The sequence below is a fragment of the Acomys russatus genome, chromosome 19 (assembly GCF_903995435.1).
Source record: "Acomys russatus chromosome 19, mAcoRus1.1, whole genome shotgun sequence".
NCBI classification, from domain to species: Eukaryota; Metazoa; Chordata; class Mammalia; order Rodentia; family Muridae; genus Acomys; species Acomys russatus.
In genome coordinates this window covers 39129586-39146141 of record NC_067155.1, presented here as the reverse complement: position 1 = coordinate 39146141, position 16556 = coordinate 39129586, and the positions used below count along the sequence as shown (strand labels likewise).

The following is a 16556-nucleotide window of genomic DNA, read 5'->3' as shown; positions in this document are numbered from 1 at the left end:
GAAGTTTGAAGAGGGAGCTGGAGTTGCTCAGTTTCTCTGAGGCCAGACTCTGTGAGGTGTGGGTGTCTGTCTCTGGCTGTGGGTTGTCAGTGGAGCTGGGAGTCTTCCCACTAGAAGCAAAGGCGACTCCAAGATCGCCACTCAGACCCACTCATTTGGCCTTTACGATGGAGTAGACAGTCTCTTCCTTGGGGTTCCCGTGGACAGGCGGGCAGGGAGCCGTTCCTGCTGAGGTTGGGCCTGAGAGCGCGATGGAGGCATACAGGATATTGTTCTCCTGGGGGAGAAAGGAGGGCAGATGGCACCAGTCCAGTTGTGCCTACCACAAAGCCGCAAGGGCAGCGTGAGTGTCCTGCCCACACCGCAGGCCTCTGCCCTCCCACCACCGTCTTCAGCCTCCCTCGAACTTTCTTCAGGCCCGAGTCTGAATTGCTTACCGTGGTGTTCTCCTTGGCTTCCATTTGTTGCCCTAGAGAAAAAGGAACATGGTGTGCTGAAGTCAGGCAGTGTGACAGGGAGGTAGGTGGCTGGGAGGTGAGGACCTCGGTTACATGGCAGGGGCAGGGGGAAGGTGGGAAGGGAAAATGCTGAGGGAACACGTATGGAAGTGTGGGCTCTTGGGATTAGAAGGCAGAGCCAATGTGGAAACAGGAAGCTGACAGGATTTACCTTTCTCGTGGTTCTCAGTGCTTGCGGGTAGTTCCCTGCATAGGAACAAGATGGGCAACGTATTAGACAAGAAAGAATTAAGACGTTAGGTGCCGGGGTGGCTCAGTTAGTAAACTCCTTGTCACCTAAGTCACCTAAGCATGAAGACCTAAGTTCACATTCCCGCACCCACATACAGCTGCATGGCGGAAAAGCACAGTCAGGCAGGTGGATCCCTAGAGTTCCCTGGTTAACCAGCGAGTTCCAGAGTCATCGAGAGACCCTGCCTCAAAAGATGAAGCAGAGGGCCGGAGAGATAGTTCAGTGGGCAAAGCACCTGCTTCACAAACATGGAGACCCACATTTTGACCCTTGGGACCCATGTGGAAAACTGCAGGGTACAGTGTGCCGTGGGAGTAGAGAGAGGTGGGTCCCTGCTGCTCATGGTCTGGCCAGCCTGGCCAAAGTGATGAGCTTCAGGTCAGTGAGAGACCCTGCCTCAAAATAAATAAGGGTAGAGAGACTAAAGGGAGTCACAACACACACCTCCGGCCTACACACACACACACACACACACACACACACAACCACACATGCAGGAACACAAAATAGGATGAATATCCGCTGAGGAAGACATGATATTGACCTCTGACCTTTAAAACACATGCGCACACGCGTGTACATTTGGACACACATGGACACACCCACACAGGAACATGTAATAACACACATAGAACTGGGCACAGTGGTGTATGTTTGTAACCTCAGGGCTCAGGTGATGGAGGCAGGAGGACTCCGATGCTCACTGGCCAACCTGTCTGGATTAGTTGGTGAGTTCCAGACCAGTGCAAGATCCCGTCCATACAACAACCCCAACAATAACAACAACAAAACCAAGCAGGGTCTGGGGAAATGGCTTAGAGGTTAAGGTCTTGCCACCAAGACAGACAACCTGAGTTTCATCCCAAGGTAGAAGGAAAGAGCCAGCTTTCTGTGTTGTCCTTTGTCTTCCACATGTGTGTCATGTCAAACTCATAACCACCCTCCACATATCTGCATGCACACAAACAAAAATGAAATAAAAGTAATTATTTTAAAAAGTGGATAGCACCTGAGAACACGAACACACATGCGCACACACACGCACACACGCACGCAGCTTCTCTGGAAGAGGAATGAGATGCTCTTGGTAAGGTGCTCTGGTCGAAGTCTCTTAGCACTAGTTGAAAGTGACTCATTCTAGGAAATCTAGGAAGGAAAAGAAACTAGAAATAGGAAGAACCAACTTTGTCTCTCACCACCGTGGTCAAAACTAGAAGGCAAAAGAGTTTCAGATCTCCTGGCTCAGGCTAGGTTCTCGGAAGAAGAGACCGGAGATAAGACTGGAAGAGCAGCTGGCCAAAGAGGATAGCAGGGAGAGGAAGGAAGCTGGGTCTGCAGTGTGGCTAGTGGGGTGTGTACGCATCACACGCACATCTGGAGACCCTTACAAACCAGGTGTGGTGCAATGCCTGTCACCCCAACACTTAGGGGGTGGAGGCAAAAGGATCAGACATTCAAGGTCATCCTTGGCTACCTAGTGAGCTCGAGGCCAGCCTGGGCTATATGTGACCTTTTCTCAGAAAAAGTGGGGTTAGAGGAGGAAGGCCCAAGACAGGCGACGTATAATGAAGAAAAGGCAAGAGAGAAAGGGGAGAGAGGTCGCAAGGCGAAGAGGAGAAAAAGACAAGAGCTGTGGAGGATCTAGAACAAAGGACTCCTTGGGAGAGTAGGGCTCACTGACCAGGGAGAGAGACAGAGAGAAGAAAGGAAAAGATGGGAGGGCTGGATGAATCCAGGCACATGTTCAAGGCTGAGAAGAAACCAGGACACGGAGAGGGAAGCTTAGAAAACGGAAGGAGAGAAGGAGAAAGGCCCCATGAGACGTTGGGGGTGGGGTAGGAGCTTTTCTGGGAGAGCCTGTTGCACCCCTTGCCAGTGTGGGAAGCTGGTGGAGGTGAAGAGCCCGCTGGCTGCCACAGAGGCTGAAGGGGGAAGCAGACAAGATGAGTCAGGGGCTGTGAAGAACCCTGCGTGTGGTTGGCTCTCCTTTTATTAATTTAGTGTTGTCTGAATGGCCTGGAGAGATGGCGCAGTGGTTAAGAGCACCGGCTGCTCTCGCAGAGGACTCTGGATGGTGCTCACCTGGCTGGAGTTTCCGCTTTAGTCCTCTGGGCTGTGGGGGGGGGGGGGGGGAGAAAGAGGGTCAGTGACATTGGAGCTGACCTGTCATCACACCTCTGAGCTGTTCGCTACGTTCAGACCACCTTCAGAGGATGAGTTGTGGGGAACAAAGAAATTGCCCCATCCCACTCCCCATGCCCAGCCCCTGGCAGTCAGGGAAGAGCCTGGCTACCTCTGCCTGCCTATGGTCTTGTACTACATTCCCTCCCCAAAAATTTCTGCCAGGTCATAACCCCCCTCCCCAGCAACAATCACCCCCATCCCCACCCCCATCTCCTTTCCTCACCTTGCCTTGCCTTCTCTCTCGTCCCATACCCACTTTACACTCTGCACTCGCCCACTTTTCTTGTAGCGCCCTTAGAAACTGCTTCTTTCTGGATCATCTTTCAATTTACCGGTCTGTTTGTCTTGGTGCATACTATGCTGTTTTAATTACTGTAGCTTTTAGGGTTTTGTTTTTGTTTTGTTTTGTTTGTTTGTTTGTTTGTTTTGCCATTTATTTATTACATGGTAGGGGGTGGGCCATAGTTTGTGTGAAGATCAGAGGACAATTTGAGAGTTGGTTCTCTCTCTCCACCATGTGCCTCCCAGGGAGCTTATCTCAGGTGGTCAGGCTTGGAGACCTCTGAGCGCAGCTGTAGCTTTTAAGGTTTTTATTTTTTAAGAATTTTATATTATGTGCACCTGTGTGGGGGTACATGCACATGAAAGCAAATGCCTGCAGCATACAGCAGAGGGCTTCAGATACCCCTAAAGCCTGCTTGGTGTGGGTGCTGGGAACAGACCTCTGGTCCTCTCTGCAAGAGCAGCCAGTGCTCTAACTGCTGAGCCACCCTGTCTGCCCCCTTGCAGCTTTTGATAAATCCTGAGATCAGACAGTGAGAGTTCTCCATTATGGGCCATTTTCTTCTTGTTTTGTGTCATTTTGTCTTGTTTTGTTTGCTTTTGAGAATGCATGCGAATTGGAGGTGAATTGTTTTTGCAAAACTGCCATTGTAGTTTCGATAGGAATTATATTGAGTCTACTGGTTATTGTTAGAAAATAGACACTTTAAAAAAATTACACCTGTGGTCCTTCCGGGGGTGACATTCAGTGGGCAGTTCAGGGAGATGGACCTCTTCCACATTAGACCATGGCGAAGTTCGTCTGTGACTTCGCAACTTCGCAGAGAAGGCTCTGGCGCTGGCAACCACTGCCGTGACTTACTCGAAGCCTCAATTGGCCACATTTTGGCAGTACGCCAAGGTTGAGCTGGTTCCCCCAGCCCCTGCTGAAATCCCTACAGCTATTCAGAACATGAAAAAAAAAAAAAATTCAAAGTGCTAAAACTGGTAGCTGCAAACAGCTTACAGTTAAGGAAGCTGTGCTGAATGGCTTGGTGGCCACTGAGCTGTGGATGTGGCTTTATGTCGGAGAGATCATAGGCAACCGTGGCATTGCCGGCTATGATGTCTGAAGACCAACTTTTAACATCTGATTTTGAGTTCTTACTTGGGTGCTCTTGGACCATGTGTAATGAGACCGCTGTCTGAATAAAGCGCTAGGTGTGAAAGCAAATTACACCTGTATTTATAGCTATTACATGAATGTTCTGCCTGCTTGTACGTCTGTTTGCCGCATGTGTGCCTGGTCCTTGTCGCAGTTAGAGGAGGGGGTCAGGAGTTATAGGCAGTGTCGAGCCATTGTAGGGGTGTTGGGAATTGAACTCAGGGCCTCTGCGAGAGCAGCCAGTGCTCTTAACTGCTGAGCCATCTCTCCAGCCCCTTAGTAGAGACATCTTAACTAATTTTTCCGTTTAATGACTGAGATGTTTCCTATCTCCTTTCTCTTTCTTGTCCTTCAACGATGTCACCCACTGCGTTTTGGAGAACATGTCACCCGGGCCCCTTAGTTCAGGCTCTTCCAAAGGGTTTTAGTGTAATGTCTTAGTTCTAAAGATTTGTTTTTTAACTTGGATGTTTGGATGTGTGTGATCATGTGAGCGTGTGTGCCACACGTGTTCCCATGCCCAAAGAGGCCAGAACCCCTGTAGTAGATTTACAGACGACCTCATGTGGATGCTGGGAACTGAACCTGGGTCCTCTGCAAGAGTAGCAAGCGTCCTTGAGTGCTGAGCCCACCTCTATGTTCTTTCTTTTGACTTAAAATACAAGTTTTGGTCTGTCGTTTGAGGACGGCTCCGTCAGATCCACACAGGCGCCTCAAATATAATATGGCTCCCACTCGGTTGGCTAGCTGGCCCCTGCAGAGGTCTGAATGGAAAAAAAAAATCTTCCCCAAGGCTCTCCTATTTCAACACCTGGCCCTGGTAGGGGTGGGGGGTGGGGTTAGGGAACACTTAGTGGGGTGCAGCCTTCTGGAAGAGGCGTCACTGGGTATGGGTTCTGAGAACTCACTGCCTCACCTCACTTCCAGTTTTCTGTCTTCTGTGTATGGTTCAGGAAAGCATATGACTGCTCAGTGCCTGCCTCGGCAGCCCCACCGTTGCTAGCCTTCCTTCTGTAACCGTAAGCCAAAACCAACTCTTTCTTCTACAAGTTACTTTTTGTTGTTGTTGATTTTTTGTTTTTGGTTTGGTTTGGTTTGGTTTTTTGGCTTTTTGTTTGTTTGTTTGTTTTGTTTTTCGAGACAGTGTTTCTTTGTGTACCTTCGTTGTCCTAGACTCGCTTTGTAGACCAGGCTGGCCTCGAACTCATAGCCATACGCCTGCCTCTGCTTCCCGCGAGCTGGGATTAAAGGCCTGCTCTGCAGCACCCCGCCTCCACAAGTTTTTTTTGTTTTTGTTTTGTTTAATCATGATGTTCTATCACAGCAGTGGAAAAGTAACCACCGTTACACAACCTCAAACAGGCTTCCTCCTCTTGGCGGCCCTTATATGGCTTGGTGGTTTCGTCAGAGTGTTTTTCAACAACCTCGAGACTCATTCCTGTTCTCTGGTTCCATGCAGTCATGTTGGGGCCCCAGCAATCCTGAGAGCCTCCTTAGAGTGAGTCTAACAATGGATGGAGTCTTTGCTTGGTTCAGGTCTCCCGAACCCAAGGATGACCTTGAGCTGCCCGCAACTTCCACATACTGGGGTTACTGACACCTGCTACGACACGGGGCTAATCACAAAGTCTGACCGCTTCCGCCTGGAGCTTTTCCTAGCTCTGGCCTTGCCTCTCCGTGCGCGCAGCCACACTGGGTTACACGGACACAGACTGGCCCACCTCCAGCCTGTTCTCCACGCTGTAAGAACGTCAGGTGAGAATCCAGCCGCTGCTCCTGCCACAACACCTGCGGCAGCCCAGCACCTGCGGTGGCCCTTCCCTTCTCACAGAGTGACCACCCAGCTGTGACTCTCCACCTGACCGGGTCTCTCACCTGGGAGGTGAGAGCGTTGGAAGAGGGCATGGGTGGCCACACATCCTGCTGCTTCCTGCCTCAGTTCCTGGCTCCTTCTTGGTGCAGGCTTGTGCAGTCAAACCCCGCCCCCATCCCCAGAAAGTTACAAAGAAACCCCCACTTCCCTCTTTAGAACCCCTGCCATGATGTTGGGGCCTAAACTGTTCTTAGAACCAGGATAGCATGCTGTTATCTACGTTTCTGTCTGTCGATGGCATTGATAACTTTTAAAATAAACTCCTTCCTCCCCAGTAATCTGTCTCAGTGAACCCCGCCCCCATTTTTAAATTTTAAAATATTTATTTATTTATTTTTTTGAGATGGGGTTTCTCTGTGTAGCCTTGCCTGTTCTGGACTCACTTTATAGACCAGGCTGGCCTTGGACTCACAGAGATCTACCTGCCTCTGCCTCCCACGTGCTGGGATTATAGGTATGTACCACCATGCCCAGCAACTCAGTGACCCTCTTGAACCCCCATCTGAGACCTTGTATGCCCACTGATCTCATCATAGCTGAGGTGGCTGCTTCATTTTGCCTCTGGTGTCAGAGGCTTTGGGACCTGACTGACAAAGTCCCCTTCTGTCATCTCCTGCTTGCTTTACCAGAACCACACTACCCAAGGGTCCTTGAGTCGGTTTCCTGTTTCTGGAAGGCCAGAGAGTGACCTCTACATGGCTCCCCGCATTTTCCTGGGTATATTTTGGAAGGAAAGGGGGGGTTAATATAAATTCTCGTATAGTTCAGGCTGGCTTTGAACTCGCTGTGGTCATTAAGGCCGCCCTTGACTCAAAATCCTCCTGCCTCCACCTCCCAAGTGCAGTGACATCAGGTGTGGACCATCACTGGCTGTCCTTATTTTTATTTTAACATTTTGTTACATTTATTTACTGTATTTTTCGGACCATAAGATGCACTTCCCGCCCCCAAAAGTGTGTGTGTGGGAATTACGGTGCACTTTGTGGTCTGATTGCTGTTTTTACTGTTTTTCTTGTTTTACTGCTCTAAAAACTGGGTGCGTCTTGTGCTCCGAAAAATATGGTATTTATCATGTGTGTGAGTGTACACACACCATTTCCTCTGTGTGTGTGTGTGTGTGTGTGTTAGAGGACAACGTGCAGGAATCTGTTCTTTTCTTTTGCCATCTTGCTCTGACCTCCTGAGCCATGTCATTGCTTCTGTCTTGGACACTCTTGTTATTTTTCTTCTGTTGAGAGTCCTTCTAACTACCCGTCTCTCCTCTGACCATGGCCCTTTCCAAAACGAACACTCAGCTCTTGCGACACCTCCCCCGTCACCACGGGGTTCCTGGGAAACCAGACTTCAGGCTTCATATATTTGTGGTCCTCCGGTTTCCAAGTCAGACTTTTGGGAAGCGAACTAACACAGCTGAACTGAGGCAGCCTCCTGCCACCCTGCCCCCTGTCCCCTCTCTCACCCGCAGCCCCCTGTCCCCTCCCTCCCCCACAGGCCCTTTCTCCTCTCCTCTGTGAGCCAGTGGGGGCAGGCAGAGCGACTAAGGCAACAGGGAAGAGCAGAGATGTGACTGGACTGTGGGGCTCACAAACTTGACCCTGCAAAAGCCCCACTTAGAGCAGATTCCCAGGGGGCACAGCAGTGCACACCTGCAGCCAGCAAAACCAAAACAACACCAGCAAAAGGACCCCAGTTGCTCTAAGCGCAAGCTTCAGAGTCTGGCTCTGGTCTTGAGAGGGGGCCATCACGGATCTGCACTGGGGAGAGAGGAAGAGAGGAGGCCAGAAGCCAGCCTTCATCATCACTCCTCGTCGTTATTATATTTTTAAAGATAGGGTCACTCACTGTGACCGAAGGCTCACCAATTAGGCTCACCAATTAGGCTAGTATGGCTAACCATCAAGCCTTAGGGATCATCCTGTTTCTGCCTCCACAGCACTGGGGTGACATGGGTTATGGGGACAGAACTCAGATCCTCGTGCTTACTGACCGAGCCATTTCCTGAGCCCTAGTATCTGCACTGGAAACAATCACCTTTGATGACTCTCGTGTATATTGCACTGTGGAAACAACACCCAGGACGTGTGATGGCGATACAGGCTTGGACCACTTACCTTTCCTTCTCTTCCACCTGAGGAACACGATCAATGCCAGAACCCCAGCCACGAGTACGACAGCAGCCATCACCACGCCTATTGTGGTTTTCAGATCCAAGGGCCCGGGATCGTCTGTGTCTTCTGTGCCCTTCATGCCCTTACTGGTGGGTGCCAGAGATGTAGAGATGAGGCCTGGAGAGGTGGTGTTGGAGCCTGGGATGAGATAGAGGAAGTCAGCATGGAACTTTCCTGGCAGGAGTGAAGATGTCCCAAAGGTGCCTCTGCGGCAGTCTGCCCATCAGACGACTACTGAAGCAGTGGGCTCCAAGGAACTGAAATCACCCAAGGAATCTCAGGCTAGGAGAAGGAAAAGGCTGGAGCCTGGAGCCAGTCAGAGAAAGAACTGATCTCCCAGAAAGTGAGTTCACACAGTTCAGACAACCCCCCTCAGATCAACTTGCAGGAGAGACTGGAGACAGACAGCCATGGCTCACTGGTGGGCAGGGCCACATGGGGTGGAGGGGACCAGGCCCTATTTGTAGGTCTTGCCTTCTACTGAAGCCTAAACTTCATGTCAGGATCTGTCAAAATCCCAAATATGGGCTAGGCGGGGGGTGGGTGGGTGGGGTGTCACTGGGCTTCCTTGTTCCTCTTCCTGATCTGGCCATGTTAAGCAAATCTTTTCCCCTCTGCTTGTCACTGTGACCTGTTCCTTGAATTGTCCCACTGAGGTCAGATGGCCAAGGCTGGCTTGTTAGAGTTGCCAGGGCCCAGGCTGTATCCCTACATTCAAGTAGCAAGTGGACCCTTCTTGGCTCGCCGAGGATATGGGTATCTTGTCTCCTTTGGAGGATGCGGGATGGGGAAGAGTTCTCAGAAGCTCACACAGGAAGAAGGGAACAAGTGCGGTGACTCATGACTTCTACAGACCTTCATGTCATCACTTACAAAGAGCAGTCTCTAAGTCACACACACCAAGAACAACCTTTTCCTAAAAACAGTTCTTGTTTGAACAGAAGTACCCGCAAGGGTGGGCAACGTTGTTCTTAAAGACATGGGCTATTAAATGAAAATCTTGGTGCCAGGCGTGGTTTGCCTGCCTATGAGTCGGGGGCGTCAGGGAGGTCCGAGAGGTCCTCAATACAACACCATAAGTAGACGGTTAAGAACTCATTGCTGAAGGCACTCCTCACTTTTGATGTAGGTGTGATCAAAATAAATTGTATAAATGTGTGAAATATTTAAATAATAAAAATTACTAAAATCTTCTGGCCATTTATTTTATTTGTATTTTATTTCTGTGTGTAGCATGTGTCTGTGTTTGTATACATATGCTTAACTACACTCATGCATGTGCACAAGCACACACAAACACACACACACAGGATGGAGATGTGCACTTGAATATGCATATGGAGGCTGGAGAGGCTTCCGGTGTCCTCTTCTAGCATTCTCCACCTATTCCTCAGAGGCAGGGTCTCTCCATGAAATGGAGGCTTAAGTGTCAGCTAGGCTGAACACCAAAAAATTCCCAACAATCCTCCTGCCTCTGCCTCCTTGGAACAGCTGTTACAAGCATGTGCAGGGTCACCAGCTTCCTACATGGGTACTGGGATTTGAGCCAGCGTCTTGACCACTCTTAACTTTTTTTTTTTTTTTCCTTAAAGACTCACTGCTGGCGGCTGGAGAGATGGCTCAGGGGTTAAGAGCACTGGCTGCTCTTCCAGAGGTCTGAGTTCAGTTCCTAGCAACCACATGGTGGCTCACAATCTATAATATGATCTGATGCTCTCTTCTAGCCTGCAGGTGTACATGCAGGCAGAGCACTGTATACATAATAATAAATAAATAAGTCTTAAAAAAAAAAGGGGGGGGCTTGCTGCTGGATTTCAGGTGGGGTGCTGAGAGTGGTATGGAAGAGTGAAGGGATGGGAGGACCCAGAGGGTCCAGGAACCCCACAAAGAGACCATCAAGCCTGGGGGATCTTGACCTGGGGGGACCTGCACAAACTGTTGCACCAACCAAGGACAATGCACGAAGTAAACCTAGGCCCCCTATTCTAGCCAATAGACAGTTCATTCTCCACAGTTGTGGGGAGAGCGGGAACTGCCTCTGATATAAACTCTGGTCCGCTCCAACCTGCTCCAACTCCCCACTCCCTTGGTGTGGAGGCTCAGTGGCACACAAAGGAAGGGGAAAACAGGCTATCTGGATGTGAGACTTGATGGGCTGTGGCCATATGGTGGGGGAGGAGGCCCCATTCTGTCAAAGGTCAAGGGGAGGGGAAGAGAGCAGAAGAGGGAGGGAGGGTGTGAACAGGAAGATACAAAGGTGGGGATAACATTCAGGATATAATCTGAATAAATTATAATGAATTAAAAAAAAAAAAAAAGACAAAGTCCATGTAGCCTACAGTGACATTGAACCTGCTGTGTAGCCAAAATGACCTTGAACTCTGGATCTCTTTGCCCCTACCTCTGAAGAACTGGGATTACAGTTGTGTACCACTCAAAAAAATCACTTTTAAGATGAGTGTGGTGGAGCACACCTTTTATCCCAGCATTCAAGAGGAAGAGGCAGACAGACCTTTTATGAGTTCAAGGCAAGTTTAGTCTATATAACAAGTTCTAAGGCAGCTAGGGCTACATAGTGAGACCCTGTCTCAAGAGAAAAATCATTATTATTGGTATAAATATAAATATTATATAAAATAATATCATTTGAGCTATGCGATCTACAATTCAGTAGCTTAGAGCACATTCATTTTGTGGCCACTATTATTCAGTTCCAATTTTTTGAGACAGGGTTTCTCTGTGTAGCCTTGGCTGTCCTGGAACTCACTTTGTACACCAGGCTGGCCTCAGACTCACAGAGATCTGCCTGCCTCTGTCTCCCCAAGTGCTGCGATTAAAGGCTTTTGCTGCCGCTGCCACCACCACCACCTGGCCCAGACCTTTTTTCAATAAAGAATTTCCTGTGTTGTCCTAGTGGATACAGGGAGTGTATAGGAAACCATGTATGTGTGTATTATACAGACATATGTGTATACACACACACACACACACACACACACACACACACACTATCTTCTTTCCCAGAATGTCCCAAAAGAACAAAACAGAAAACATAGTTGTTGAAAGAATATTGTTTGAGTAACGACTGCGACAGAAACATCATATCAGCCATTGACACAGATAAAGTTAGAATCACTAAGAAAGTGTGGTCCTGAGAGGAGACGAGGCAGGTCAGCAACTGAGGAGATGGCTCAGCCCCAAAAGTACTTGCCTTGTGTTCTGGTTGTTGTTATTGTTGTTGGCAATTTAACACAAGCTAGCATTACGTGGGAAGAGAAACCACAACTGAGAAGATGCTTCCACCAGATCGCCCATGGGCAAGTCTCTGTAGGACGTTTTCTTTATTGGTGATTGATGTGGGAGGGCCCAGCTCACTGTGGGCAGTGCCACACAGTGCCATCTCTAGGCAGGTGGTCCTGGATGCTATAATAAACGCAGGCTGAGCAAGCCACAAAAAGCAAGCCGGTAAGCAGCACTGCTCCAAACCCTCTGCTTCCGTTCCTGCCTCCAGGTTCCTGCCTGGAGTTCCTGCCTGGAGTTCCTGCCCTGACTTCCCTTACGATGGGATGGGATTGGGATGCTTAAGACAAATAAAACTCTTTCTCCCCAAGTTCTTTGGTCATGGTGTTTTGCACAGCAGTAGAAACGCGAACTAGGACACCTCTGAAGTGCAAAGGGCTGAGTGCCTTCGCCAGGAACCTGTGCTGTGCCACCATGGACCTGTAATGCCAGCATGGCAGAGGTGAAGACAGGCATATGGCTAGGGCTCGCTGCCAGGTGGCCTAACCCAAGAAAGACACCCCATCCCTCCAAAAAAAAAAAAAAAAAAAAAAAAAGAAAGAAAAGGAATTAAAGTGCCCAGGGAAAAGTTTCTAAGGTTATCCGGCCTCCACATGTATGTTCTGCGTTCACACAAACACATACAGTTGTAGACACACTGACATACACTCGCGCGCGCAAACACACATCAAAAACATTAATACAAATAATGAACTAGGCTTTAGTAAATAAGAGTGCCTGCCGTGACAGTCTGACAATGTTTGATCCCTCAGAACCAACATAGACCTGGTGAGCGTCTGCGATCCCAGCACTCCAAGTCACAGTGAGACAGGAAGGCAGAGACTGGAGACTCCCAGGGAGGCCACTTTAGATGCCGTAGTGAGGCAGAGCCAACAGGAGACCCTGCCTCAAAGCAAGGTGGATTGAGAGAACCCACCTCCTAACATCCTCTGACCACCACGCGTGCATCGTGACACGCGCATGTCTGTGCGCACACAAACAACAGCAATAGGTACAATTAAAGATGAAGACACTTTGGAACAGATGGCATAGACAGGCCAGAAACACATGGTATTCTCTAAAAGCGTTTAAAACCAGGCCTGGGTCTGCACCAGGGCCTCTGTGAATACTTTAGGGCTGTTAGCTTAGTGTTTTTGTGGGATTCCTAACAGTGGGAGCAGGTGTTTCTCTGACTCTCTCTGTCTCTCTGTCTCTTTGTCTCTGTCTCTCTCTCTCTCTCTCTCTCTGTCTCTCTCTCTCTCTTTAACCTGTTCTTTTCTTCCTGTTGGGTTGCCTTGTCCTGACTAGATAGAAGGGCTTTTGCCTTATCTTATTGCAACTTGTTTTGTCTGTTTGGCTGTCATCTCTTGGAGGCCAGTTCCTTTCTGAAGAGGAAACAGAGGGTGAGTGGACCTTGGGGGAGAGGGGAGGTGCGAGTGTGTGTGTGTGTGTGTGTGTGTGTGTGTGTGTGAGCTGGGAGGAAAGGAGGAAGGGGAAATTGGGGTTGGGATGTTTTATATGAGAGCAGAATCTATTTTTAATAATAATTTTAAAAAGAGATCTACCACCAGGGGTCTTTTTGCTTGGCTATGAAAGAGGAAAAATTGCAAAAGAGTACTATTTAATTTAGCTACAAAAATAAAATTAATAAGCCAATCGCAGGATTCTTCTCAATACTTGTTGCAAATCTTTCTCCAGTTGTGACATCTTTGCACTGAATGTGGGCGTTTTGGTTGGCAAAGTGCTTGTCTGGCACACACAAAGGCCTGGTCCAATCTCAAACACTGCACACGCTGTGAGGGTGACACTTATTTGTGATCCCAGCACAAAGGGGGGAGGATCAGGAGTTCGAGGTCACCCTCAGCTAAAGAACATGTTTGAGGCCAGGGTGGGCTACATGAGACTGTCTTAAAAAATAAGGAATGAGAATAAAAATTCCTTTCTACTATTAATTTTAATATTTAAAAATGATGGCCTGGAATATTCAGTTAATGAATTAAATAAAAAAGATACTGGTGAAAGAAGCCACAGTGGAGGTGAGACATAACTCAGTGGCAGAGCCCGTGGCCCTGGGGACAAGAAGAAAAACATGGTATGTGTGATTGAAACAGGGAAGGACACGGCTGCCTTAACTTGATTGTTATACCAAGAACCTGCTAGATTGTCTCAAAGGCCAGGAGAAATTAAGAAAGGAGGAAGAGGGAGCAGGCTGGGGAGAACAGAAATTCAGAAGATGCCATTTAGGGAATGCTGTAGGAGGCACAGGAAACACAGACATAAGGCTGCCTGACCAGTTCTGCTGTGGAGTTTCTCCTGAGCCAGCACAGGGGTCAAGATGGATAAGTAGTTTGCCAGGGGGAGGTGGGTGGGTTCTGACGTGGAAGGGACAATCTGCTTGTCACTGGCACTGCTGAGAACTGGCAGTGTAATTAGTGACAGTTGGTTATTATTTGACAATTAATTTTATATATTTTATTTTATTACATTTTTTATACACACATATTTGTACGTGTGTGTGTGTGTGTGTGTGTGTATGTGTGTGTGTGTGTGTGTGTGTGTGTGTGTGTGTGTGTGTGAAGGCCGGAGGCTAACCTTGGGTTTTCCTCAGACATCATACACCTTAATTTGTAAGACAGGCCATGTGAGCATCTGTAACCCCAACACTGTGGGAGATGGAGACAGAAGGATCAATGGGGCTTCATAGCCTATTCCTAGCCCAGAACAGTGAGCTCCAGGTCCACTCAGAGACCTTGCATCAAGGGGATAAGGTGGGTCTTACTAAAGGAGGGCCCCAAATGTCCACCTCTGACTTCTACAAGCATGAAATGTATCATTTGGAACACACACACACACACACACACAAATACATACACGTACACAATGCACATACCTACATGCTTACACCATATATACATGCTCCACAAAATCAAGACAGACTGGAGGTAAGCCATGGTGTGAACTCAAGCATAAGCCATGCATCTACTGGCTGAGAGAGGCCTGGAGATAAAGGGTCCCTTTCAAGGCCGGTGCGTCACCAGCATCACCTTGGGCAGGGGTTGAGCTTGGCTGGCCTCCGTGTCTCCTCTGTATAAAGACCATGAGAGTGGCCAGCAGTGGTGACTGACAGGTGGCTGGGGAAATGCGCACACAGTGACTAGGCTGGGCCTGTGTGCAAGCTGCAGTTCCAGCCTTGGCAGATGCGGGGAAGCAAGCAGCAAATGTGCCCACGGTGAGAGTGTGAGGGTCTAGGTGGGAAAGATTGGGGTTGGTGGAGAAGGAGGGAGAAGAGGGAAAGGAGGGAGGAGAAAAACATAGAAACTGGGACGGGGAGAGGCTAGGGTTGTATCTTAGAGACTGGGGATGTAGGGAGACCCAGAGGAGGAGGGGTCCCCCCAGGAGGACCAGAAGGCACAAGATACGGTGTAGATCTTAGATCTAACTGAAATGCTGATGCAACACCAAGGGAAGGCTGCTTCGCCCTAGAGAGGCCAGATACACATGGATTTCTAGCAACGAGGGCGGCTATGGGCAGGGTGGTAGTGCCAGTTTGGAGAAGGGAGCAGGAAATTGGCCCATCTGGGAAGAGCTGAGGCCCAAGAGCGAAGTGCTAGGATCTGAGGACAATGAGAAGGCAGCTCAGAGAGAGCTGCAAAGGGTTGTAGATGATTCTGGGGAAGAGGAAAGGGTAAAGTTGGCAGAGCTCTGGGGAGGGGACAGAACACATGAGAAGCGTAGGCTCTCTAATGACATCTTACGGTATAAGGAAGCCAGGGGCCACCAAAGCCTGGCCTGGGATTTGCTCACCAGTGGACACGTTGAGTTGGGTGCCCGGAATAGACTGCCACATCTTCATGCCTTTTGTCGTTTGCAGAGAAACTCGGCAGAAGTACGTGGCCTGGTCATTCTCCTTCAAGTTCAGGATTCTGAGGGCCCCGGATGTCCGACCCTGTATCCAGGTCAGGACGAGCCTGTCCTTGAAATGCTCATGTTTGAAAGACGGGGTGGAGTTGTAGATAAATTCCCCATGGAAGTGCTTCCATCTCCAGGTTATCCTCATCTGCGGGTCCTCTGCCAACTCCCAGGGGAAGTAGAAGGAGAAGGGGATCTCGATGGAGCTGCCCTGGACACCAGAGAGCTTTGCTGGTTGGATGATCCCAAAGTCAATTTCTCTGCTGTGTCCTGCTGAGTTCCCTGGGAAGGATGGGGAGACTCTGAGGCCACTGCAGGGGACTCAAAGGACAACCCAGAGCATCCTGGGCCTTCACCCACAGGCAGGTGTGGGACACAGGGCAGGACTGTCCCTATCTCCCCTGGTGGGACAGGACACCCAGGGGAGGGTTGGGTTGGCTCTCTCTGAGGGATGAGCTCTCTCTTGGGGCAGAGAGGCTTGGCTGGCTCCTCTCCCTGACACCTGTGTACATGGCATCCCACTCTTCCCACCCCTGCTGGCCCCTCCTGTGTTAAGTCCCTGCTAGTGAGGTGCCCACCACTCACCAGCTTGCAGACAGGCTACAGGCAGCAGCAGAAGCAGGATCCAAGCCATGGCCTGATTTCCTCAGGGAAATGAGCCAGCAGAGCCGTTAAGCAAGAGAGGAAGCCCTGTTGAGGGACATTGGGGTGCTCACGACTCCAGAGAGAATCATGGCAAAGTGACACACATCCCCAGACCTTCTCCTGTGGAGGACTGAGTGTGGGCCGGACCTCTCCGTCTCCTCCCCTCTGTGGCAGCAACTTCCTTCATTGATCTGGCTTCTTCTTTTCCCATGGTGCAGAAGATCCACCCTTGTGGTCACAGACAAGATGGTCATGCCCCTGAGCCCAGCCCTCACTGATGGCTCAGAGATGCGACTTTGACCTTCACATGCCAGACTCTCCA

General features: G+C 49.5%; 1 protein-coding gene and 1 pseudogene across 1 annotated transcript; one reads left to right on the top strand and one right to left on the bottom strand.

Moving 5' to 3' along the window:
• Positions 1–998: 998 nt before the first annotated feature.
• On the top strand, positions 999–4328 carry LOC127203357 (ATP synthase subunit g, mitochondrial-like; annotated as a pseudogene).
• Positions 4329–7928: 3600 nt separating this feature from the next.
• LOC127203356 (paired immunoglobulin-like type 2 receptor beta) lies at positions 7929–16223 on the bottom strand. The gene is made up of 4 exons (XM_051162127.1): positions 16175–16223; positions 15485–15871; positions 8345–8539; positions 7929–7987 (listed from the first exon to the last, which is right to left on the bottom strand). The coding sequence occupies exons 1-4, from the start codon at positions 16221–16223 to the stop codon at positions 7929–7931; spliced, it is 690 nt and encodes a 229-aa protein (XP_051018084.1).
• Between the last annotated feature and the right edge of the window lie 333 nt (positions 16224–16556).